This window comes from Jaculus jaculus, chromosome 15 (genome assembly GCF_020740685.1).
Source record: "Jaculus jaculus isolate mJacJac1 chromosome 15, mJacJac1.mat.Y.cur, whole genome shotgun sequence".
Lineage (NCBI taxonomy): Eukaryota > Metazoa > Chordata > Mammalia > Rodentia > Dipodidae > Jaculus > Jaculus jaculus.
The window spans coordinates 36702688-36730116 of record NC_059116.1 but is presented as its reverse complement, the minus strand read 5'-3'; the positions used below and the strand labels follow the sequence as shown (position 1 = coordinate 36730116).

General features: G+C 50.2%; 1 protein-coding gene across 2 annotated transcripts in view; it reads right to left on the bottom strand.

Annotated features, from left to right (window-relative positions):
• The window catches only part of Kdm4b (lysine demethylase 4B), a 105841-nt gene that overhangs the window by 68290 nt on the left and 10122 nt on the right, over positions 1 to 27429 (bottom strand). For both annotated transcript variants that reach the window (XM_004654976.2, XM_045134823.1), the window contains exons 2-3: positions 9322 to 9424; positions 3539 to 3707 (exon numbers count right to left, since the gene is read on the bottom strand). In XM_004654976.2, the coding sequence (XP_004655033.1) occupies positions 3539 to 3679 (141 nt within the window). In that variant the 5' untranslated portion in view covers positions 3680 to 3707; positions 9322 to 9424. The remainder of the gene's footprint in view (positions 1 to 3538; positions 3708 to 9321; positions 9425 to 27429) is intronic.

Sequence of the window (27429 nt, the reverse complement as noted above, 5' to 3'; positions counted from 1 at the left end):
TAGATCTATTTGTCACTAAAATGGCCAGACTGTCCCATGTGAGGTCCAGTGATGAGTCAACACCACCCTCCCTAGTAATCTACTGGATTTTTAAATTTTTTAAAAGATTTTATTTACTTATTAGAGCCAGAAGGGAGATGAGAGAATGCCAGCACCTCCAGCCACCGATACATGTGCCACTACGTGTATCTAGCTCATGCAGGACCTGGAAAATTGAACTTGGGTCCTTAGGCTTCACACCTTAACCGCTAAGCCCTCTCTCCAGCCCTAATGCTTTAAAATATTTTTATTTTATTTATTTGCAGGCAGACAGAAGAGAGAAAATGGGGGTGCCAGGGCCTCTAGCTGCTGCAAACGAACTCCAGATGCATTTACCACTTTGTGCATTTGGCTTCATGTGGGTACTGGGGAATTCAACTCAGGTCGTTAGGTTTAAGCAGGCAAGTGCCCTAACCACTGAGCCATTTCTCCAGCCCCAGTCTAATGGATTTTTAGAATGTCTGCAGATTGCTCCATCAAAGGCCCAGTTAGTGGCCAACCACCAACCTTCTGGGTAATCTAATGAATTTTTAAAATCATTTTCCAAGAATTTTAAAAACTACATAGTAAAATAACGAAATAAACTTCACAAGCTTATGTTATCCAGGAAAAATCAAATCAAATAAAGCAACAGGAGGTCTTACAATAAGAGGGAGGAGAGTTGGGAGGAAGCCCACATGGCTCCAGGCTGGGACGAACGACAATTCCTAACCAATCTGAGGAACAAGTTCCAAGTGGGAAGAGAAAGGACAGTGTAAGAGCCTGTTCAAAGCTGGTGCACATCTCCCCACAACACCCTGTGGGGGGGGGGGCAGCTGAGCAAAGGGAGGGAGGCAGAGTACCATAACCTGGCACTACTGGGAGGGGCAGGATCAGACAAAGCCCTGGGCTCCTGGGTAGACCAGCGTTCGCTTCCACAGAGGATGCTAGCTGGAGAACTGCCAGGAACACAGCACTGCGCTGTCAAACCTAGGGACAAGCTGTGAGGCTGCCCACGGCTCTGCAGGGCTTGGTCACATGCAGCACTTGGGAGGTAAGGCCAAGATCTTATGGAAAGCATGCTTGCTTCCAGGGTCAGCACGGACCAGCACTGCTGCCTCCCAGGGCCACGCAGGGAGAGGAGGAGCCAAGCCCTTGTTTCAGCTCTCCGCAGTGTTCCAAAGGCTTCCATGGCCTGGGCCATGAGAGCAAAGCTGGTGGCCACTGAGCTCAACTGACCGCTTCTAGGATGGCCGGAAGCCATTGGCCATCCCCATGGGCTCTGCTTCCCAAGGGTGAGCCATGCTCTGCTCAGCAGCGGCTTATGTCATGCTTAGTTTTTGCTTAGCAGCATGAACACTCATCCCCCACCTAACCACCAAAACATGCCTCAGTAGGACAGGGTTTCAGCTGAGGGTTCTGAGTGATGTCTGGGGACATGTGGCTTCCTAACTAGAGAAGCCCCTGGCCTACAGCAGGCAGAGGCCAGGGACGCTACTCAGCTCCCTGCAGCAACTACAACACCCCACAGAGGGGGATTGGCCCAGGCCAAGTATGCAGGGGAACCCTGAAATGGAGCCAACAAAGGATATGAGCTCCACTCTGAATCGATGTGAAGGGACACGTTGGCCAAGGCCAGTGAAGGGGACAGGAGAGGTGGTGTCTGTGAGGTGGCTGCACTGGGAGCAGTTGGGGGGACCTCTCCTGCCGGTACCCACCTAGGAGGGAGGCAGATGCAGCAGGGAACCCTAGGCCAGCCCTTACATGACTCCTCACATCCAGGGCTTCCCAAGCTACAGCAGGGGAGGCTCAGTGTGTCCTCAGGCTCCCCAGACTCGGGCCAGCAGCACCTGCCTACCCAGTCCCTGGGGCCCACGGGTCCAGGAGGACAACAGCTCAGATGCCACAAGAGCCCCAAGTACCTACATGAGCACACACATGCACAAAGTTTTACTAAGGCCAACTAAAGCCAGGTGAGGGGACCCTGTTCCCCCACCTCGTGCACAGCCAGCCAGGCCTGACTGAAAGCAGACAAGATGCCCAGGAGCAGAGCAATGCCTTCGTAAGCCCATGAGTGTGAGGCATGTCACACATGTGCCAATGTTGACTACGGCTGTCAAAAAACATCCCCCTGAGCACATGGCAGCCACAATCACGTGTCTCCCCACAGGGCCATACATATTTCCCCTCACCCCAGGGCCACACAGGACTCCATCCTGCCTGTCCATTCCATACTCCGCAACCAACAAGCAAATGCAGCCAGAGGACCACAAAAGTACCCAAAGTGTCTCTGAGACAGGCAGAGGAGGATTAGCAGGGCACCTAGGACAAGGCCAAGGCAGAGAAAGGAGAGAAAAAAGGAAGGTAAGGAGCAGGATGCCCAACACAGCCAGGGACAGAAAGTACCGGACATGCCAGCAGAGAACCATGCCTGCCAACAGCAGTGGCGACAAGTGGCAGGGTCAGAGACACAATGGTGGGCAAGCAAGGAGATGTGCTCAAGACAGCATCCCGTGGCCTTACTAGACAGAGAGGAACTGCCTGCTGGGACAGTGGGAGAAGGGTGAGCAGAGATGGGTTGGCAGAAATCAGGGATCAAATGAGGCTAACCCATGGGCCTGGGGCGGCTGGGAAGAGACAGGAGCCTGATGTCATCAGCAACCACTGGCTCAAAACCTTCCCCAGAAGTAAGCTCTGGCATGCCAATAAAACTTTATTGGTGGCTGAGTAGGGGGCATGGCTCTACTGCCCATGAATGTGTTTTATTGGCATGTGTCCACTGCAGCCATTTACAGACAGGGTATCTGCAGCACTTCCAGACCAAGAACATTCATTCTCAGGGAGACTCTGTAAAGACCCCTTGTCAGGCCCCAGGAAACCCCAGAACTAGCTACACACAGCCACTTTGCCCCACCCCCAGGCCTCTAGCCAGACCCCAAGAATACGCAGCTACTACTACCCTGGGCACTGGGCCTGCCATCCTTTCACCTGAGAGGCTATAGCAAAAGATCGGAAGTTCTAGGTGAGCCCAGGCTAAAGAACAAGAGTCTGCTTCAAATGAACAGAAAAGAGCTCTGTAGCAGAGCACTTTGACCTCCAGTGCAAGAGAGGTGGGAAGGAGGGAGGGAAGGGCTGGAAAGAGCTGGCCGTAGTGTCAACTATGTACCAATGGGTGAGGACACAGGCTGCCACTAGATGCTCAGAGCGGCACAGGGTGGATCCATTAGCAGAAACACTACTGGGGATGCAAGAGGCCTCTGCTGACATGGCTTCCGGGAGAGGGTCTGACAAGAGAAACTATTCAAGCAGGGGCTCCTGCCCCTTTCCTGCAAGCCTCAAGACTCTTCCAGCCCTGGGGCAGGCTCAGCTCCCTGGGGAGAGAATCACACATGTCATAAAGTCAACATGCGTAGCCACACGGAGCCCAGTAGCACCAGAACCAAGTTCATGAAGGAGTTTAGAGCAGCTCAGAGACATAGCATGTACATGGGGCATCGTCTTCACACTGGGCATTACACACCTTGGCCAGGCCCGCCCGGTGGGCTCCCTGTGACTCAATATAGGCCACGTATCTGTTGAAGTCCTTGAACTCTTCCATGGTTGGCCGGAATGTCATGATCTTGCAGCTGGGGTTCTGGGCCCCATGGTCCTCCGACCCCATGGTTGCTGCTGCTGTACAGACACCACACCTGCGGGGAAATGAGAGTGAGTCAGTGCCACCCCACTTCTCCCTGAGATGGTACCCACAGCCCTCGAGGGGGCAACCTGGCAGTGAGCTGAGGTATGTCAAAAATCCATGAGGGGCCTTATCACTCCACGGGCACAAATGCTGAATGGACACCAGCTGGTGAAAAGCAGGGGTGCCTCTTCCACAGCCAAGGTGACCGTAGACAAGGGTGTGCACGCTCTCTGATCATGGATCCACCAGCGCCATTCTCATCCGGGACTACCCCTCTGAGCTGGCACCAGCCTCAGGCACTGTGCTCAGCTGCAAGCCACATGTACAGACAGGAGCACAGTGGGCTCTGGGGGAGGGGGGGGGTCCATGTGCCACACGTGCTCAGGACTATGAGAAACCTCAGGTCCCTACAAGCAACAGTGGGCAAAGATGCCCAAGTCACTGTTGATACAAATACCTGCATGCTTGGCACAGGAGGGACATCATCTGTTAGCAGCCCTGGAAGCTCATATTACCAAGGTGGCACAGGCTGAGGTCCTACTACCCCGATGTTAAGGGACCTGTGGGCTGGAAGGCCCCATGGCAGGCCAAAGTTGCTCCACTTACCTTCCCCAGGTAAATGGACCATGGAGCCCTTGAGGACAGGCAAGCACACAGCAGGGTTTAGGGGAGTTGTCAAGGCCCCAACCCCCAAAGACCTCTCAGGGGATCAGAAGTTGAAGTTGAGGAAAGGCATCCATGCTGCAGGAGGGCACAGCTGGCACTAGGGGGCAGTGTGCGTCCAGGAACAGCAGGCCAGCACTGAAGGCCATGCTCCCACCTCTGCCCAGACAGCAATAAGGAAGGGTCAGGACCTCCTCACCACTAACCCTTGACCACCCAGGCAGCACTTGTGCTGGACCAGGGATTGCAGCCAGAGAACCCAAAGGCTACAGCACCAGCTGGACTCTGGTGATGGACAAGGCTGAATCCTTACACCCACCCCACGCCTGGGGGGCAGTCACCTCCTTTTGGGCAGGCTACCACTTCCCTCCCTGGATTGCCAGGATGCTGGTGGTCAGGGAGAAGGGCCCAGGGAGCTGTCCCAGGTGACAATATGACCCAACTGTCCCAGGCCACACTGTTCCTCATACTGGCTCAGTATCTTCAACTGATACGTGACGTGGCCCAGTACCCAAATGCTTACCTGTGCCCTCATTCTAATCTTTTCCTCCCACCCAGTTGTCCACAAGGTGAGGGTAGGGCATCCATGCCTGTCCTTAAGAACTTTGAAGCCCAGCAGGATGGGAAGTTCAGTGTCACCACAGGCTACCAGGAGGAACATAGGGTAAGCAGGCTCCAGCAGAGTGACGTGTAGAAAAAGCGAGGCCATCCCACTACTATGGGGCAAAGGCCTAGGGTGGGTTCCTCAGCTGCCACATGGGGCCCATGTTTAGTTAGCAGTGTCTTCTGTGGGTGCTGCGAGGGCTACGTGATGGCTCTTGCTCCCATAGATGTTGGGTCCAGTGGCCTGACTGTCACACCAGTGTGGAGGATGAGGCCAGTATGTTATGCAGCCCACCAGCCCTTATCCCCAGCCCCAGGGTAACAACAGGAGGGCATCTCAGGCCTCTAGAGTACACACCTCTACCTGGGACAGGGGTAGCACATGGCACACATCATCTGCCCAAAACAAGCATGGCCAGGAGTCCTGAATGGGCAGCTATGGGGTGTCTAACCAGCTGCCATAAGCCACATGGTCAGAACAGGGCCTGAGATTTGTGCTCCATAGGTGGGGGTTCCACAAACGCAGGCAAGGTTGTCCAGATATGCCCTACTCTGGAAGGACCCTAGAGCATGTTTTCTTCTGCCTGGTGTGTGCCCTTTGAAATGACCTTGCATTTTTGCAGATACATCACAAAATGGTAAATTCTGAATGGTCCCTCACTCCATGCTCCACAGCCTCACCAGCAGTTGGGAGGTTGAGACGGGAGAACTGCCATGAATTTGAGGCCACCCTGGCCTACATATAAATGTCTTAAAAAAAAAAAAAAAAAAAAAGGCTTCAAGTGGTGACAAATGCCTTTAATCTCAGCACTTGGGAAGCTGAGATAGGAAGAGCATTGTAAGTTCAAGGTTAGCCTGGAGCTACAGAGTGAATTCCAGGTCAGCCTGGAATAGAGTTGAGACCCTACCTCGAATAACAAAACAAAACAAAAAACTAGGGCCAGAAAGATGACTCAGCTGATGTCTCAAGTGTTAAAAGTGTTGATGACTCAAGTGTTAAAAGCACTTGCTTACAAAGCCTAAGTTTGATTCCCCAAGCAGCCACATAAGCCACAAAGTAACACATACATCTGGAGTTTGTTTTTAAGAACAAAAGGCCCTGGTATGCCCATACTCTTTCTCTCCTTTAAATTCACTTTAAATATATCTTTTTTAAAAGCTAGGTGTGGTGGCACATATCTTTAATCCCAACACTTACAAGGCAGAGACAGGATGAGTGCTGTGAGTTCAAGGCCAGCCTAGGACTACAAAGTGAGTTCCAGGTCACCCCGACAAGACTCAAAGAAACTATGTATATATAAAATTACAGATGTGGGACTGGAGAGATGACTCAGCAGTTAAGGGGCTTACCTGCGAAGCCTAACGATCTGGATTCAATTCTCCAATACCCACGTAAAGTCAGATGCACAGAATGGTACATGCACCTAGAGTTTGTTTGCAACAGCTAGAAGCCCTGACATGTCCATATTCTCCCTCTCCCTCCCTTTCTCTCCCTCCCTCCCTTTCTTCTCTCTCCCTCCCTCTCTCCCTCCCTCCCTCCCTCCCTCTCTCTCTCTCTCTCTCTCTCCCCTCTTTGCCTCTCTCTGCTTGCAAATAATTTTTTTTAATTACATATGTGTGATGGCACACACCCTTATTCCCAGAACTCAGGAAGCAGAGGCAGGAGAACTGCCATCAGTTCAAGGCCACCCTGAGAGTACATAGCAAATTCCAGGTCAGCCTGGGCTAGAGTGAGACCCTACTTACTCACTCAAAGAAGGAAGAAAAAGAAAAAAAAACAGACAAAATGGGGGACAAGTGGGAAAACTTGAAGTGGTTTATGCCTGGTTTCCATGGTTACCTGAGTATAATGGTTTATGGTCGGGGGAGAGTGACATGACAGAGAGCCCCATAAAGAGCCAGTGACCTTCTACGGTTCCCAGGAGATCCAGCAGAAATGGCTGGAGCCACCCAGCAAGAGCAAATGACACCCTGACTCAGGTCCACCTGCACCTGGTCACAGAAGAGACTGTTCTCAGCCTGCTCCCCCGCAGCGCTGGCTGGGTGGCAACTTCTCTTCTGGTCTCACAGAGTTGCCAGCCCTGTCCTGTCCTAAGAGCCTCCATGGCCTTGGGCTCAGCAGCAGGACCAGTGGTCACAGCTCAAGGCTCAGAGGCCTAAGCAAGGAGGAGAGCAGGGGTGGAGCACTGAAGGCCCAGGGACACCAAGACCATCACAGGGGCAGATGTCTGGCTTCTGATGGCAACACTCTTACTGTATTGGACCCTGCAGGTTGGTGAGACCAAAGACGGCAGGTAGTAGAAGGACAAGGTAGGAAGGTGGAGGCTGAGGTCAAAGGCCAAGTGAGATAATGAGTTCAAGAGGCCCAAGGAAGGGAGTTGCTGAGAGGAGAGACCCATGATGACATGGTAATGGACAAGAAGCAGGAGGAGCCACAGGCCTCTGTGATGTGAGAAGCTACCGGGGAGTCTCCTGAGGTCTTCCAGAGGCTTTCCTACCTGACCTAGGTTAGTCCCTAACTCATGAGTCAGGCTTGAGCCCATCTGTGCAACCTCTTTGGGCCCGGGGTGGGGGGAGGGTCTGTGGGAAGCACCACTCAGTTCATCACAACTACCCCAAGCCACCTGTGCAGTCAGAACAATCACCTGTGACCATCTGCCCAACTGCACAGGCATGGACTCCAAGCTGAATTGGTCATGCAGTGAGGACACGGGACTACACACAAGAAAAGGCCAAGGCCTGAGTGACCTGCAGGTCCCAAGTGGCCTCTGAGTGCTCACTAGGGGGCCACAGGCTGGTTCACCAAGGTGTGTGAGCAGGGGGATCAAGGTAGAGAGCCACACAGGAAGGGGCCAAGAGCAAGTGCTCCCTGGGGGCAGCTCAGTGGTCATCAATCCACAACACAAGCGCCTAGCACCTCCAGGACACCATGGGTATAAGACTATATTCACAGAAGTGACTGGGAACAGGCCCAACGAGTAATTGGGTCACCTCTTAGGGACCCTGTTCTCTAACAAGGGACTGCTCCTCTCCAGCCCTCCTGCCTTTGTCCCACACAGCAGAAGTCAAAGACAGCCACGTGCCCGAGTCTAAGGGCTTGCCTGAGAGGCAGCAGGAAAGGAACATGATTAGCAAGTCTGCACCCCCTCACTTCTGCAGCTGTTCACAGGAGGAAGTGTCCCAATAGCCCTGTGATGTCATCATGCCCATCCTAGGGGCCGCTGAGCCTAGAGGTGGTTTCATCAAGCCAGATGTCACCTATCTATGTGGATGTAGCTCTCAACTCTTGGCAGGGCCCATGGCACCCGCCTGCTTGGAGATAGGGCAAAGGCCACTGCTTCAAAGTTCCTCAAAAGTCAAAGGTGAGCCTCAGCTCTGCTGGGAAGGGCAGAAGGCAGGCAACAGGGGACTGGCCAGTGCTAGTCGCCTAACTTCCCTGCTGCTGCTTCCACCTGATGGCAGAGATGAGTCCCAGCCTCTGCTCATGCCGTGTTTTCCCTTGCATCGTGAAGTTTATCCTCAAGACTTTCCTCCTGTAGGGCTTTCAATGTGTGGCCCATAGGCTCAGGCTTGAATCTTGAGTCTCCAGCATGCCCAGAGCCCTACTGGGGAAAAGGTATATTCTTGAAGGTAGATCTTGGAGTCCAGCCCTCAGGTGTGGAGAGCCGTTGGCGCTCTGGCTGGTGCTTGCTGCAGTAGTCCCTCTGAATGGGTCTACAGAAGGAAGCCTCCTTCCTCTGCCATTGACAGAGTTCCCCTGGACTCTGCAAGCCAGAAATAAACCTCTTCCTCCCATAAGCTGCTGCTGGTCATGTCTGTGTCCACCACCGAGAAGCTGACTGCAACACCTGCCATCAGCCTCTTCTGGGGGGTGCTTTATCGCGGAAACAAGACGGCAACTACAACACAGCCCTCCCTGGACCACCGCAGAGGCCACCTCTGTGAAACCCTATCCTGGCTGAGTGCAGTTCAGCAGCAGAGCACAGTAACACGTGACAGCTTGGATTCTGTCCCCAGCACTGGGGGAGAAAAATGTACAAGTCAGTGTTCTAAAGGCATTTCACACAGCCTCTCCTGCCACTACAGGCCTCACCCTGTCACTGGTCCCCATGCACCCACAGGTACAGTCAGTCCTGCTGGTACTGGGGCCATTTTCTATGCATGAGGGCCACCACAGTCCTGGGAGGACAGGCTCACAAGCCACAGGCAGGAGCAGAGATAGGGAGCACATGGGCTCTCCCCACAGAGCCACTCTGCACCAGCAGCGCTGCTTGGCATGCAGTCAGCATGTCCCATCAGCACACAGGTGGCTGGGCTACTCAGGAGGCCCCAGCCCCAGCCCCAGCCACTGTACTTACCCTGGAGGCCCCAGGAGGTTCTGGACGCCTGAGATGATCAGATGACGGGGGTTCCGGGAAGTGATAGGGTTTCAGTCTGGCACCTCCAGCGACTGCAATGGTCCTTGAAGTGTACAAATAAATGAAAGTCAGTGAGCTGAGTGTGCATGCTACCCCTGCAGTCGCCACAACTCACAGCCTGCTCACACGCACTCAAACCCTCAGGTTTCATGAATGCCAACACCTGTCACCAAAGCTCTTTGCTCACCCACTTTTAAGTGAGGGCAGAGAGCCACAATGAGCAGTCAAAGGACACCAAAGAAGTCAGAAGCCATGGACAAATACTGGAAAGTTTTCAACAAGTTTAACAAGGCTGTTGGTGTGTACCTCTAATCTACCACTAATCTAATCTAATCTAATGTAATCTAATCTAATGTAATCTAATCAAATATAGGTGGAAGCAGGATTAGGAGTTCAAGGCTAGTCTAAACATGTCTCAAAAAGAAAGTCTGTTATCTTATGTAGCTCTGCAGCCCTTCCACCTCCCAGAGGTGCAATCAGGTGCAAAGACACCAGGTCACCCATCCACATCCTTACGAGCAAGAGCACAGAAAAGGAAAGCAGGGGCAGTCAAGGCCACTTCAAGCCACTGCCCACAGTGCTGGGTGTGTAAGGTGTAAGGCTCACCTGCTCAGCGCTCAGCGACAGTAGGAGGACCCGCACCAGGCCTGGCCTCTGCCTCTGTCACATCTCCCTGGGCTCCCACTGCCAGACACTCTCACATCTCTGAAGACTCAGGCCAAGTCCCCAAGAAGGACACACCGACACTGGCCCCGGGAGGCACAGAGCCCACTCAGCCCAAGAGGCAGGAGAGCAAGGGCAGGAGCCACATTGTCCATCAGGACAGAAGGATTCTCTTCCTGATCCCCCTAGGTGGCCTGGAGGGTGTCAGACAACAATCCTGGGCTTCAGAATGGAGCCTTCAGTGAACTGCTTCCCCAAGTCCCAGCCCAGTAGTCAGGAAGGGCCATCTGGGGTCTTCTCAAGCCCCCCTCTAGCCTCTGCTGCCTTGTGGACATCTCCAATGGGCAGACCAGGGAGACAGGTCACAGGCTTGCTGACACCCTCTAGTCAGAAATGACACAGACAAGCCAGGCATGATGGCTTATGCCTTTTTTTTCTTTGTTGAGAGAGAGAGGGAGGGGAGAAAGAGAGAGAGAGAGAAGAGGTAGAGAGAGGGAGGAGAGAGAACAGACATGCCAGGGCCTCCAGCCACTGCAAACAAACTCCAGATGCATGTACCACCTTGTACATCTGGCTTACATGGGTCCTGGGGAATCAAACCTGGGTCCTTCGGCTCTGCAGGCAAGCGCCTTAACCACTGAGCCATCTCTCCAGCCCTGGCTCACACCCACAGCACACACCACAGCTGGAATGGAGTATTACTACGAAATGACACAGAGTGCTGGATACCCAGCCTTGTGCCAAGATGACAGGAACAGAGAGAGAAAAGATGGGACTGTAAAAGGGAGACAGATGTCGGTGCTGGGGCTGGGGCTGGGGCCAGCCCAGCCCAGGGCATAAAGGGGTTATGCTGGGTCACATGTGTATCCTCAGAGCAGGTCTGGAACTCAGTGCCAAAAAGGGGTATAAGGGAAGACAGCACCTGCCCGGCTCTGAGAGCAGTAGATGAGATAGTAGGTAGAACTAGAGGAACAGAAGTGGGGGTCAGCCTGGGCCAGAACAGCAATAGGGCAGAAGGGAGGAGGCAAGACAGACACAGGCCTGGCCCCCACACCCCCTCCCCTACTGTGCCCTGCTCCCCCACTCTGCCCTTTACTCCCCTACCCACAAGCTGCCTATACTGGATGAAATAAGGACCCAGAAGACAAGACCACAAGCCCATTTGAACCCCAGATCACACAACCCTAAGTCACAGTGGTCGAGAGCCTCTGCTGTGCACTGGGGCTGCCCCAGGGCTCCTGAGGCCGAAGGCAGCTGTGGACGGCAGCAAGGATCCAGCCTCTGCTTTCCTCAGGAGACCACAAGGAGTCCATAACCTAATTCCAAACCCCAGCAGCCACACCAAGTCCGCATGACCCCAGCAGCCCCACCATCACATGAAGTTCAGCACTGCTGCGCGTGCTGACCCCTAACGAGCACTCCAGGAAATGCCCAGCACAAAACTGCCACAATAGGCTACAGACAGGTGTATGTGACCGCAGGCAAACTCAGGCTGCCCTGGCCCCATGGCACCTGACGGAGCACCAGTGAATCAAGGCCCAGAGGCAAAGCCAGCACACGGAGTGCTGGGCCAAAGGTGACAGCTCAAGGGTGTGGGCATCCTGTACGGCTCCATGGAAACTGAGCCCCAATCCCTGCTTCCACCATCAAGGCTGAACCCCAAATGCAGAAAAGGAAACCCAGGAGCTCCTTTAACCATGGCGGAAGAGATGTTCCCACTGCTGCAGCTTGAGTGTATCCCCAACAGGTGAATGTTGGAAATATGGTCCTGAAGTCCTGTGCTCACAGCCTTCCAAGCTTTGTCTTGGGAGGGAACAGGGTTTTAGATGAGATTATGGGGCCACTGTGGTAGCCATGGTTTTCTTCCTCTTTTCAGAAAGGTTCTCTCACTTTGAACTCCTCATCTTCCAGTCTCAGACCCCGAGTACTAGGGTGGCAAGCATGTGCATCATACCCAGCCTGCAGTAGTGGCTTCATAAGATGGAGATTTGAACTGGTATCTCACTATCTCACTATGTGACACCCTCTGCCGCATCATGACACAGCACACCTCACAAGGTCGGTGCCATGCTCTTGGACTCCAGAACCAAAGAACTTCATCAATTTTCCACAACTTAAGTACACTGCTATAGCAACAGAGACCCAGAGTGGCACATGCCTGTCACCCAGCAGTAGAGGACTTAGGCAGGAGGTTAGTGAGTTTGAAGCCAGCCTGAGCTACCACTAAGACCCTGTCTCCAGAACAAATAAATAAATAAAGCAAAAAAACTTATAGGCTGGAGAGATGGCTTAGCAGTTAAAGGTACTTGCCTGCAAAGCCAAAGGACCCAAGTTCAATTCCCCAGTACCCACTTAAGCTAGATGCACAAGGTGGCACATGTGTCTGGAATTCATTTGCACTGGCTAGAGGTCCTGGCATGCGTCCGTCCCTCCCTTACTCCCTCCCTCTTTCTCTCTCAAATAAATAATAATAATAAATATTAAAAAATCTTACCCCTAAAAACAAACAAACAAAAAATCTTACCCCTAAGTCAGGCGTGGTGGCACATGCTTTTAATCCTAGGACTTGGAGGCTCAGGCAGGAGGACTGCTGCGAATTCGAGGCCACCTAAAACATTTCCTAAAAAGTGAGTTCCAGTTCAGCCTGGGCTAGAGTGAGACCTTATCTTGAAAAACAAAACAAAACAAAAAAATGAAATAGAAATTGGGGCTGAAGAGTTGGCTCAAGCAATTAAGGCACTTGCCTGAAAAGTCTAACAACCTGAGTTCAATTTCCCAGTACCCACATAAATCCAGATGCATAAAGAGGTGCATGCATCATTTGCAGCAGCTGGAGACCCTAGTGTGCCCATTCTATCTGTTTCTCTCCCCACTTGTAAATGAATAAATAAAATATTTGAAAAAGAAGTAAGGGTTAGGAAGATAGCTTAGTGGTTAAGGTGCTTGCCTGAAAAGTCAAAGGACCCAGCTTCGATTCCCCAGGACCCATGTAAGAGAAATACACATGGTGGTGCTTAAGTCTGGAATTCTGCAGAGGTTGAAGGACACAGCACACTCATTCTCTCTATCTGCCTCTTTCTCTCTCTCCTTCAAATAAATAATATAAATAAAATAAATACCTGAGAATGAGTTCCAGGGCAGCCTGAACTAGAGTGAAAACCCTACCTCAAAAAAAAAAAAAAAAATCAATAGATTAATTTAAAAAAAAGTAAAAGTTGGAGGGAAAGGCCAAAAATCCCACAGAAAGTGGAAAGTGGCAAAAATAAAGTATCTCACAGCTAAGAACAGGAAATGCCCCTCCCCCTCACAAGGTGCTACACCTCACACCTGCAGGCCAGTGACACTTGGTCCCTGCAGCTGCAAATCCTTTCAGACAGGGAGCAGCACACTCTGCTGGCCGGCACCACAGGTACCTGCTCAGGAGACAAGGCAGAGGCCAGCATCCTCTCACTCTGAGCAGAGCCCCAAAGGTCCTCTTCCAACCACATGCAAACAGCACACTTGGCCACCACAAGATGCTGGGGACACACAGAATGCCCCACCAGGCAAAGGCTGGGCACTGGCCACATCCTCAGGAGATACCCACAGTGTGCAGCCAAGAAACCAACCTAAACCCATCCAGGACCACATGCTAAGTCAAAGGGCTGCAGGTGGGAGAAAGCCACATGGAAGATGGGGAATGGAAGGGTCAAATGAGAATTCTTGGGTGGACAGACAGAAGTGGATGGAAGGAGACAAGTGGGCAGGTGGCAAACTGGGTGCTGTAATAGCTCTAAGCATGCACACCAAGAAACACTAACCTCCCACCCACCCTGACAGTCAGCTGAGGATACAGAAGCATCGATGTCCCAGCAGCACTGCACAGAGCATCCCTGGCTCTCTCCCTGACCTTTGCATAAGAGAAATGGGGTTCATAAGAGAAATGGGGTTCCCACAATGGTCCACCTCACAGGGGCGAGGGGAGAAGATTCCAGAAGGAACAGGAGCCGTGTGCCGGAATGTCAAAGTGCTCACAGAACAGGAGGGATGTATACAATGGCCTAGGACCCAGCTGGACTGGCTCCCTCTGCACAAAGCTGGGCCACATGAGCGACCAAACCAGTGACCCTGCTGCCAATGGCCTAGGGAACAAAGAACCCACAGCCACAACAGCCCAGCACTCTGAGGCTAAGGCAAGAATTCAGGCCAGGGCTGAGGAGATGGCTCAGTGGATGGCACATTTGTCCTACAAGCACGAGTATTGCTCTGAGCCCACAAAGGAGCCAATGCTACAGCAGGTCTGTAACCCTATGTGCTTTGCCGAAGAGGGAGGTGGAGATAGGTGAGGCCTGGAAGCTTGCAGGCTAACCAAAACACAACCTGAACAGCAAGCCCCGGCCAGCTCAGGGTGGAAGATGAGAATCAGCACTCAAGGTTGTCCTCTGACAACATGGCACATGTGTGCCCACACTCAAACATTCAAGTAAAAAAGTAAGTATTGGGCTAGAAAGATGGCTTGACAGTTAAGGTACTTGACTACAAAGCCAAAGAATTCATGTTTGATTCCCCAGGACCTACCTAAGCCAGAGGCACAAGGGGGCACATGTGTCTGGAGTTCATTTGCAGTGGCTGGAGGCCCTGGTGTGCCCATATGTATTCTCTCTCTCTATCCCCCCTACTTATTTCTCTCATAAATTAAAAATAATTTTTAAAATTAGTTAAGTAGTTTTTTTTAAGCCAGGTAGGGTGGCACACACATTTAATCCCAGTACTTGGGAGGCAGAGGTAGCAGGATCGCTGTGAGTTCAAGGCCAGCCTGAGACTACATAGTAAATTTCAGGTCAGCCTGGGCTACAACAAGACCCTACCTCAACCCCCCCCAAATATATATGGATATGTATTATGTATATATATACATATATATATATATATATATATATACATAAAATATATATATAAAATATTTTATACACACACACACACACACACAGAAGGGCTCTACCTCAAAAAACAAACAAAAAAAATACACGCACACACACACACACACATATACATATATAAAAACATGCATGCTTTTAACCCTAGCACTCGGGAGGTAGAGGTAGGAGGATTGCCGTAAGTTGGAGGCCACCCTGAGACTACATAGTGAATTCCAGGTCAGCCTGGACCAGAGTGAGACCTTACCTTGCAAAACCAAAAATATAAATAAAGTAGAAACAGCACAGTTCTTCAGAGCAGCCCAGTACAAGGCCCAGGGCACACTCTAGATCTATTCCCCATGAGTGGGACAATGGACAAGGCACTGTGACCCTGGGTACTGAGGAGCTGTGGCTTCCACAGCTGGAGCTCCACCACACTAGAGTCTGATTAATGTGACCTGGTCTGAGGGGACACTCAATTATTTACAGACCAAGAGGCTTGGCCTCAAGCAACTGGAGACAGCTGAGGCAAAGGGCCCAGAGAAAGCCTGAGTACGAACAGAGAAGCGACACGACATGGGGACCTGGGGAGTAACAATTCTTCAAACCTTAGGACAATCTGAATAGTAGTAATAATAAAGGCTGGTGGTCCATGTGGTGGTTGTGGGCACAACTTTTCTCTCAGAACTGGGGAGGCTGAGGCAAGAGAATTCCGGGATGTTTCAGGCCAACCTGTACTACAGAGTGAGTTCCATCCACCAAGGTCAGCCTGGGCTAAAGGGAGATCTTGCCTCAAAAAAAGGTTTTAAGTCGGGCGTGGTGGCGCATGCCTTTTATCCCAGCACTCCGGAGGCAGAGGTAGGAGGATCACCATGAGTTCCAGGTCAGCCTGATACTACAGAGTAAATTCCAGGTCAACCTGGGCTACAGCGAGACCCTACCTCAAAAAAAATTTTTTTTATTAATTAAAAACAGAAAGCCAAGTGTGCTGGCACACACCTTTAATCCCAGCACTTGGAAGGCAGAGGTAGGAGGATTACCATGAGTTCTAGGCCATCCTGAGAATACAAAGTGAATTCTAGGTCTGCCTGGGCTACAGTGAGACCCTACCTCGAAAAAGCAAAAAAGAAAAATAAAAAAACACAAACAGACACAGATTAATTTTAGTTGGGTATGGTAGCACACTCCTTTAACCTCAGTACACTAGAAGCCGAGGCAGGAGGATCACCATGAGTTCAAGGCCAGCTTAGGCTACAGAGTGAGTTCCAGGCCAGCCTGAGTTAAGAAAAAGAACTAAATTAATGATAAAAACAAACCTGAGCTAGCTGGCAGAACTACTTCCTCCTCATAAAGAACTTCAACATCTATCTGGGCACTGGAGCAGATAGCATAACATGGGCCTGAGGGTCTCCACCCTCCTCAGGTCCTGTGAACCCCCCATGCTGGGTCCCCTGACCCACCCCACCCCACCCTCTTTGTTTTACAGCAGGCTGCAGGAAGTCCCTTGGACAGGCTAGGGACAAAGGAGGGCGATAAAGAGGGCTTGGTGGCCTGTGTGTGTGTCAGGCCAGTGCAGCCATTAAAGTGAGTGGGCAGCACAGCCCAGTCCCAGAGGGAAGGGGAAAAGGGGGGCCGGGCACTGGGAACATACAAGAACAGCTGATCACATGGGCAGGAATGCACCAGACTCCGCCTCACCACTTCGAGAATGAAGGTCTTCCTGACCCAGGAAGGAAAAGGCCAACTCTTTCTTTCACCCTCACTGAGCAGCTCTCAGAGCAGAAGCCTAAAGGACCAGGCTGCACACTTGTACAGTGACGCCTCAAAAATAGCAGTGGAGACGGAGGCGCTAAGAATGTGACACCCAGCGATGACAACCCACTCCAATCAGAAGCCAGAGCCTCTCAGCATGGTGATGCTGCCCTCCTCCAGGGCATTTATAGCTCTCAACACTTGCAACAGGGGATGTAATGCTCCTGGTGTAGAGCAGGTAGAAGGCAGGCAAGGATGCTGACTCAACATCCACCATACAGAATACTCCAGGTCCCAGATGACATCTACCTGTAAACACAGATACCCCAACTCAGCAAATGGGGAAGGCTGGGATTCAAAGATGTAATGCCAGGGGCCTGGTGGGACCATGCCTAGATGTCACCCACAGCACATGAACACAAATGTACATGGGACAACTCACACACCTTCTTCACCCTACCTCAAATGTGGAAACCCAAAAATGCCCACCAACAGAAGAATGGATAAACACATGATCCACCCACTCTAGGGAACTAGGAATGGCCCTCTGGCCCTGCTCCAATGTGACCAGCCCTGGAAATACATGTGGCTCAGGAGAAGCCACCACTTCACTTCTCGCAGGCTGAGGAGTGGTCACTGCATGGCTGTGAGGGTGTAAAAGGCAGCTTCTGCGTATCAAGGCTACCAGCCATGCGGTCTGCTACCTGGCCGAGCACCACAGGCATCAAACACACCCAATCCAGAGAAGGCTTGGTGAAGACATGAGGCCACACCTTGACAATCCGGGGAACCCTCTTTGTAGAGAAGGCCTACCACAGACCCAGATACCCATGTGCAGCGAGTGACTAAAACGCCCAGAGCAGGCAGATCAGGGATGGAAAGTCTGGTCTGTGCTGCACAGGGCTGAGGAAGAAAGGATGAAGAGTGAGAGGGCTCCAGGGTGAAATGGGACTTATTTGGGGGGTTCAAACACAAACCCCAAACCCAAGCTCATGTCTGTTTTACTTAAAGAATGTTTTATTTAAAGAATTGAAATGAAACAAGAAAGACTGTGAAGGATTATTTTTGTGAATTGTTATATTTATTCAAAAGGAAGGTAAGGGAGAGTCTGTGGACCAAAGAAAGGGGAATGGCAGGGGGGTTCCTCTGAGAACTAAAAGGTGAGGAGTGGGAACATCCACAAGGTCTAAGGGCATGTGTGTGTGTGTGTGTATGTATGTATGTGTGTGTGTGTATATATATATGTATACACACATACATATAACACACACACACACACACATATATATCTCCTTTCCCACACTGGCAGCCTGCTACAGACAACAGGGTGAGTATGTAGGGTAATTTCCCTCTCACAGGGAATGAGGCTTATTAATAAGATGATGAGAATGTTCTGGAAATGGGCAGTGATAATGGCTGCGGGAGTCTCTGCAAGCACAACAAAGACCACTGAGCTGGGCATGACACTGTCCCTCCACTCAGCCACACCAGCTACCACAGCAAGGACCATAGCCAGCAAGCAGGTCACAAATGCCAAGGACCATGAGGATGGCATGTCGGGCTGAATGGGCCTCCTGTGCCAAGTGCTGCTGATGACATGGGACTGTCCCAGTGACCCTACCTGGAGCCATGGCTCCGCACCTGCACACCTACGAGTGTACTAGGATGAGGCAAGCAGGTTGGGAAGGGCATGTGACCATGAGCCCTACAGGGAGGGCACCGTGTGGCCATGAACACAACGGAGGTGGGGCAAAGCCCCTGTCCTGAGGTATAGCCTCAGCACCAAAAGTACAAAGCAAATCAAGGAAGATGTATCATTTGATGGACAAGAGAAGCCCCAGTTACTCTGCACAGAGATCACAGCTCACTGCAGGCAGAAGAGCAGAAAAGCTGAAGCCAGCACTGAGAGAACATAGGGCACATCTGACATCCCAGCATTCACTAGGCAGAGGCAAGACTACTTTGAATTCAAAGACAAGCTAAACTGAATAACAGACCCTATCTCAAAACAGAATCCATTTGGGCCAAAAATGTAGTTCAGTGGTAAGTGCTCGTTTCCCAGAAGGCACAGTTATCCCCAGCACAATACTACTATTTAACAAGCCAGGCATGGTGGCTCACCTACCACCCCAGCACACAAGATGTTGAGGTAGGAGAATTGCTAGGAGCTCAAGGCCAGACTGGGCTAGAGAGTGAAATATAGATCAGCCTGGACTGAGACCTTGCCTCAAAAAAAAAAAAAAAAAAAAAAAAAGGCAAACAATGGAACTGGAGAGATGACTTAGCACTTAAGGTGCTTGCCTGCGAAGCGTAAGAACCCAGGTTAGATTCCCCAGGACCCACGTAAGCCAGATGCACAGGGTGGTGCATGTGTCTAGAGTTAGTCTGCAGAGGCTGAAGGCCCTGGAGTGTCCATTCTCTTGTTCTATGTGCCTCTTTCTCTCTCTCTTAAATAAATTTAAATTTTTTTTTAAGCAAACAAGGGCTGGAGAAATGGCTTAGTGGTTAAGCACTTCACTGTGAAGCCTAAGAATCCTGGTTCAAGGCTCGATTCCCCAGGACCCACGTTAGCCAGATGCGTAAGGGGACGCATGCATCTGGAGTTTGTTTGCAGTGGCTGGAGGCCCTGGCATGCCCTTTGTCTGCCTCTCTCTCCCTCTCTCTCCCCACCCCTCGCTTGCTCTCAAATAAATAAGAATAAAAAATAAAAAATAAATAAGCATACAAAGCTGGGCGTGGTGGAGCACACCTTTAATCCCAGCACCTGGGAGGCAGAGGTAGGAGGCCACCCTGAGACTACATAATAAATTCCAGATCAGCCTGGGCCAGAGTGAGAACCTACCTTGGGGAAAGAAAAAAAAAAGGGGGGCAAACAAGGGCTGAAGAGAAGGTTCAGCAGTAAAGGCACTTGTCGGCAAAACCTAACAACCTGGGTTCAATTCGCCAGACCCATGTAAAGCCAAATGCACAAAGTGACACATGCATCTGGAGTTCATTCGTTCGTTCTCTCTCTGCTATTGCAAATAAATAAAATATAGCAAACAAAGCTGGGTGTGGCAACAAATGCCTTTAATTCCAGCACTCTGGAGACAGAAGCAGGAGGATTACTGTGAGTTTGAGGCCAGTCTGAAACAATACAATGAGTTTCAGGTCAGCCTGAGCTAGAGTGGGACCCTACCTCAAGAAACCAAAAAATAAAATAAAATTGTATACTGGGCTGGAGGGATAGCTTAACAGTTAAGGCGTTTGCCTGCAAAGCCAAAAGACCTAGGTTCAATTCCCCAGGACCCATGTTAGTCATGCGGGGGGGGGGGGGGTCCTTTGGAGTGGCTGGAGGTCCTGGTGCACCCATTCCCTCACTCTCTCTGTCTCCCTCTTTCTCTGTCAAATAAAATATTTTCTAAAATTTGTATATTAAGCCAGATAAGGTGGTGCATGCTTTAATCCCAGCACTTGGGAGGTAGAGTAGGAGGATCACCATAAGTTCGAGGCCACCCTCAACTACATAGTGAGTTTCAGTTCAGCCTGGCCTAGAGCAAAGTCCTACCTTGAAAAACAATAAATAAAAAAAAGATCGGACATTAGAGGGCTGGGCTTGGTGGTACACGCCTTTAGTCATGCGTGTACACACACACACACACACACACACACACACACACACACACACACACACACACACCTGGATGGCTTAGTAGTTAAGGTGCTTGCCTGGAAAGCCTAAGGGCCCAGGTTCAATTTCCCAGTACCCATGTAAGCCAGATTCACAAGTACATGCCTCTAGAATTCATTTGCAGTGGCTGGAAGCCCTGGCATACCCACTCTTTCAAATAAAACAAAATAAAATATAATATAAAGAATAAAAAAATAAAAGCACACACACACCACACCACACCTAGGGTCCACAGCCACCAGGTAGAACTGTTGACTTTTCTCCCCCAGCACCATGCATAGCGCCTTGTGGTACGAAGAAAGCTGGCCAACAGGGGGAGAGCTTCCAGTAGTTCCAGCTTAGAAGCTTTGTGTCCTGCAAGGGAGAAATGTGGTGTTTTTGACAGAGGGACTTACCATGCAGCAGTAAGCAACCAAGAGCAGTGGCAAGAGCCTGTTTTGTCTCAGGCCTCTGTAGCCTCCCTGACCAACAGCGCACTGGGAGGGTCTCATCTCTGGCAATGCATTTACGGTTAATGACCTTTGGCTTTTGAGAACAGCTTTATCCACCCACATAGGGAACCTTCATTTAAACATTTTTAAAAATTGTTATTTTCATTGGCTTACCAAGTTGTAGGAATCCATATGACTTATTTATATAACTTCAGTTTTTATCTACTCTCCCACCATCCACCTTTCCCCATCTCCCACCACATCCATACCTAACCCTTTCCCCCCCACTATTACCCATCTCTTTTTATGCTATGTGTCCTATCCCCCACAAAACCTCCCTCCACAGTCCCTTTCCAGCTTCTTGGCTACCACCAAACTGCCTGGCAAGATATGCCCACTAGTATAATAGTGCTGTGAATGTTATGGGAGTAACCAACTACTTCTGAGGCATTTGAGGCCCGCTCCACAGGAGGGAAGTCATGCCTGGTACTGGAAAGCCAGAAGCCTATGGCTGGAAACACAGCAGTTCCGTGGGGGGGGGGGGGACGACACACTACTGTGGTTATACTAAACAGACACTTTCTAAATACTCATAGCTGTTCCCATACACTAGTACTGCTTGAAGCCTCAATCACAGAAGTTTCTTGCTAGAATGGGCAGGTTAATGCAGAGCTGCAGAGAGAGCCTCAAACAGGACATCCAAACCACCCACTGCTAAGGGAAAGAATGGGGAGGAAAGAATATGAGAACATAGGGAGGCTTCCTGCACAGGAATGAGCCAGTCAATAATACTCCACTGGATGGCGGACACTGAGGAGTTATGGACTGTTAACAGCTGCTGAGGAAGAAGACATTTTCTTCAGTGGTGTGGACACTGGTAAATTGCCCATGCTCCTGTAAATATCCCCCACCCATGCACCATGAGCAACTCTAATTAAACTCAGTGAGCCACCCAAAAAAAAAAAAAAAAAAAAAAAAGTTGCCAGGCGTGGTGGCACACGCCTTTAATCCCAGTACTCAAGAGACAGAGGTAAATTACATAGCGAATTCCAGATCAGGCTGAGCGAAAGCAAGACCTCAAAAAAACAGTAATAATTATTAAATTTAATTAAATTTTTTAAAGAACAAAGAGAAAAGCCAGGCATGGTGGCACACGCCTTTAATCCCAGCACTCAGGAGGCAGAGGTAGAAGGACTGCCAAGAGTTCGAGGCTACCCTGAGACTACATAGTGAATTCCAGGTCAGCTAGAGTAAGACCTTACCTCAAAAAACAAAACAAATAAATAACAAAGAGATCAGAATGGTCAGAACATAAACCTTTTTTTTTTCCCTCCAGAACATAAACTTTTAAGCAACAACTGTCATTAGAAAGACCAGGTATGGTGGCTCACACCTATAACCCTAGCAATCAAGAGGCTGAGGCAGAATGATTATCATGAGTTTGAGGACAGCTTGGGCTACAGTGAGACTCACCTCAAAAAATACAAACTAACATACAAACAAAAAGTCAGTAGGCCAGGTGTGGTGGCACACACCTTTAATCCCAGCACTTGGGAGGCAGAGGTAGAAGGATTGCTATACATTCAAGACCAGCCTAAGACTACATAGTAAATTTCAGGCCAGCCTGGACTAGGGTAAGAGCCTACCTTGAAAAACTAAAGTCATTAGGCCAGGTGTGGTGGCACACACCTTTATTCCCAGCACTCAGTAAGAGAGGTAGTAGGATCACTGTGAGTTCGAGGCCAACCTGAGACTATGTAGTGAATTCCAGGTCAGCCTAGGCTAGAATGAAACCCTACCTCAAAAAAAAACAAGAGGGCTGGAGAGATGGCTTAGCGGTTAAGCGCTTGCCTGTGAAGCCTAAGGACCCCGGTTCGAGGCTCGGTTCCCCAGGTCCCACGTTAGCCAGATGCACAAGGGGGCGCACGCGTCTGGAGTTCGTTTGCAAAGGCTGGAAGCCCTGGCACGCCCATTCTCTCTCTCTCCCTCTATCTGTCTTTCTCTCTGTGTCTGTCGCTCTCAAATAAATAAATAAATAAATAAATAAAGAAAGAAAGAACACTGGAGCAGAATACCCAGTATTAACCCAGCCAGCACAGGAGGGCTGGGCCCCGAGTTTACCCTCAGGACAGAGACTATCAAAGTCACTATCACCTCAGCAGTGCCCGAAAAAACAAGACTATGGAGCTAGCATCTGGGTTGGCAGTGGCTTGGTGATGAAATGCAGAAGGCCAAGTTTATCCCCAGCACCATTAAAAAGACAGAAAAACCAAGTGGGGCTGGAGAGTCGGCCCAGCAGGCAATGCCTTTGCCACAGAAGCCTGAGGGCCTAAAAGGACCTCAGCACCCAAAGTGGGGGGAAAGGCTGGACTTATCATATATATCTATAACACCAATTCTGTGGGGGCAGAGATGGGAGGATCACTGGGGCTCACTAATCAGCCAATGTAATGAAAAATGGGGAGTTTAGCCAAGCGTGATGGTGCACACCTTTCATTTCAGCACTCGGGAGGCAGAGGTAGGAGGATCACCATGAGTTTGAGGCCACCCTGCGACTGCATAGTGAATTTCACGTCAGCCTGGGCTAAAGTGAAACCCTACCTCCAAAAATAAAAATAAAAAAAAAAAATGGGGAGGGCTCCAAGTTCAGACATCTGAAGAAACTCGAGGAAGAGCAAGAAGACACACAGGATGACCCTCTTGCCTCTGCATTCACGTGCAGGAGAGACACACACAACTGCATACACATACATGTCACACACTTGCACACAGAAAGAAGACAGCAGATGAACAGGAGGTGGCAGGAGAGGAGGAGGCAGGGACGTGAGCAGCCACCAGGTCTGGCCAGCCAGCTTTCCACCAGGACTGCGCCCAGACCAACCAACCAACCATAATATACACATAATCTACACAGGGAGCGGCCTTCAGGTAACTGATCAAAAAGGCGAGATGAGTGACCCAAAGGCAGTGGCTGGGAGGGAGGAAACAGCAGAGCCTCACAGAGGCATCAGCTAGGCCACACCATCTCCTGGTCTTGCAGCCTTCTGTGCACACACCTGCCTCAGGATCTGGGCACACAAGGCCTCTCGCCTAGGAGTTTCCACCAGTTCTCTGGATTTATTTTGTTCCCAGTCACCTGGTACAGCACCACCCCTTGCCCATAGCCCACATGTATACAATGACTGTCCCTCTAGGAAGCTGGTTAGGGTGACAGCCTGAAAGTCTATACCCCAGCTCTGGCTATTGGCCAGGAAGGAGCACAGAAGAGCGGGCTTCAAGCAGCAGCGAGATGAGCAACCAAGTTTCCCAGAATCTGTCCCTTGTTTGGAGTTGTAACAAGGATGTCTGTCCCCCAGCCAGGGATAGCTATGGGCAAAAAAAAAAAAAAATTGTTTTCACCACAAGGAGCCAGTCTATAAGGTCTAACCATCCCCACCCCAGCCCTCACAGAGGCCTGGCGGGCAACTGTGACCGCTGCCATCACTCCACCTGGAGAACCTGGGCTCACCAGTACAGGGCACTTGGCCCATAGGACTTTAAGCTCTGGTCTTAGCCAGGCACTGCCTCTGGTTCAGCATCCTCAAAACACACCTGCCCACACCCTCCCAGGGATGCAAAGACCAGGACTACTGGCTACATGCCCCACTAGTACCACCAGGCCCCATAAGCACTGCACACCACTTCTCTGCCCCCCACAGTGCAGAGTGGAACGACAGAATAAAGCCACTGGAATCCACCAAGTTCTGCTGCCCAAAAGAAAGAGGACAATCACCTATAGTGTCCAGTGCATGACTATGGACCTTAGGGCCATTAGACTGCCCCCGGCAACCAGGGGCTCTCTAACCTGCACCCCACCACACATGACTGACTCCGGACAGAGCCCTAAGAATGTCAGGGCATCTTCCTGCTGGCGGGGGTAGGGGTGCTCACTAAGCACCAGGCACTACCCATGTATCACATGCCTTCATCGTCCACCACAGCCCCTCACTCTGCCCAAATGACCAAGTGTCCACTAAATGAAGGAATAGTGTCCACTGGGAAATCCACACTGCCTATCACAGGCTTGTTACCACCCAGCATTGCACATTCCTGTCACCCCAAAATTCTTGAGGCTGAGGCAAGAGGATGTCATAAGTACAAAGCCAAGGCTACATAGCAAGGCCCTCTCAACAAAAAAAGGTCTCCAAAAAAAGTAAGTGTAAAACAGGCGCTTGCCTGTGAAGCCTAAGCACCCAGGTTTGATTCCTCAGCACCCATGTAAGCCAGATGCACAAGGTGGCGCATGTGTCCGGAGTTCATTTGTAATGGCTGAAGGCCCTGGAGCGCCCATTTTCTCTCTGAGTTTTCCTCTCTCTCTCTCTCAAATAAATAAAATACATTCAAAGATATTTTAGGGGCTGGAGAGATGGCTTAGCGGTTAAGCGCTTGCCTGTGAAGCCTAAGGACCCCGGTTCGAGGCTCGGTTCCCCAGGTCCCACGTTAGCCAGATGCACCAGGGGGCGCACGCGTCTGGAGTTCGTTTGCAGAGGCTGGAAGCCCTGGCGCGCCCATTCTCTCTCTCTCCCTCTATCTGTCTTTCTCTCTGTGTCTGTCGCTCTCAAATAAAATATAATAAAAATAATTTAAAAAAAAAGATATTTTAGTTGAGAGTGGTGGTGCATACCTTTAATCGCAGCACTCGGGAGGCAGAGGTAAAAGGATCACCATGAGTTTGAGGCCACCCTGAAAGTACACAGTTAATTCTAGGTCAGCCAGAGTGAGACCCTACCTCAAAAAAAAAAAAAAAATATATATATATATATATATATATACACATATATATATATATATATTACACACATACACACACAGAGACATACATACATATATTACTAAAGTTGGGGCTGAAGAGATGGCTTAGCAGCCAAGGTATTTGCCTGCAAATGCGAGAGGATTCCAGTTCAACTCTCCAGGACCCACGTAAGCCAGATGCACAAGGGGGTGCATCATCCAAAGTTCGTTTGCAGTGGCTGGAGGCCCTGGGGGGCACCCTCCCACTCTCTGCCTCTTTCTCTCTCACACATAATAAATAAAAATATATTTTAAATAAAATTTTATATATATATATATATATATTTTTTTTTTTTTTAATAGGGGCTGGAGAGATGGCTTAGCAGTTAAAAGCTTGCCTGTGAAGCCTAAGGACTCCAGTTTGAGGCTTGATTCCCCAGGACCCACATAAGCCAGATGAACAAGGGGGCGCACATGACTGGAGTTCGTTTGCAGTGGCTGCAGGCCCCAGTGCTCCCATTCTCTATCTATCTGCCTCTTTGTCGCTCTCAAATAAATAAATAAAATTATACAAAGCCAAAGAATCCAGGTTCAATACCCCAAGACCCACATAAACCAGATGTACAAGGAGCCACACGCATGTAGAGCTTGTTTGCAGTGGCTAGAGGCTCTGGCACACCCATTCTCTCCCCCTCTCTCTACCTGCCTATTTCTCTCCCTCTCTCTCTCAAATAAATAAAATAAAATAAAACTCAAGAAGCTGGACACTGAAAGAACAAGTAATCCAACCAACAATGTACAAATAAACTATCAACATTTTAAAAAATGTATTAGTAAAGTTAATTTCTTCTGTTTTGTTTTTACTTTTTTTTTAATTAATTTATTTATTTGTTTGAGAGCGAAAGACACAGAGAGAAAGACAGATAGAGGGAGAGAGAGAGAATGGGCGCGCCAGGGCTTCCAGCCTCTGCAAACGAACTCCAGACGTGTGCGCCCCCTTGTGCATCTGGCTAACGTGGGACCTGGGGAACTGAGCCTCGAACCGGGTCCCTTAGGCTTCACAGGCAAGCGCTTAACCGCTAAGCCATCTCTCCAGCCCATTGTTTTTACCTTTTAAAAGTGACTACTATGGGCCGGGCATGGTGGCACACACCTTCCTCGAAAAAAACAAACAACAACAAAAAAGTAGTGACTACTATGGACTCAGTTCATTAGAGATGACATCATTGGGCTGGAGAGATGGTTTAGCAGTTAAGGCACATGTCTGTGAAGGCTGATGACCCAGGTTCAATTCTCCAGGTCCCACATAAGCCAGATGCACAAAGTGGCACATGCATCTGGAGTTCTTTTTTTGTTTTTTGTTTTTTTTTTTTGAGGTAGGGTCTCACTGTAGCCCAGATTGACCTGGAATTCACTATGGAGTCTCAGGATGGCCTTGAACTCAAGCTGATCCACCTACGTCTGCCTCCCGAGTGCTGAGTGCTGGGATTAAAGGCGTGCGCCACCATGCCCGGCTGCATCTGGAGTTCTTTTGCAGTGGCTAGAGACCTTGGCTTGCCTGTTCTCCCTGTCTCTCTCTCTTCCTATGTCAAATAAAAAATAAAATCTGGGCTAGAAGGCTAAGTGGTTAAGACATTTGCCTGCAAAGTCAAAGGACCCAGGTTAGATTCCCCAAGACCCACAACGGAACGCATGCATCTGGAATTCGTTTGCAATGGCAGGAGGTCCTGGTATGGCCATTCTCTCCCTCCCTCTTTTTCTGCCAAATAAATAAATTAATCTAAAAAAAAAAAAACATAGCGGGGCATGGTGACACACACCTTTAATCCCAGCACTCAGGAGGCAAAGGTAGGAGGATTGCTGT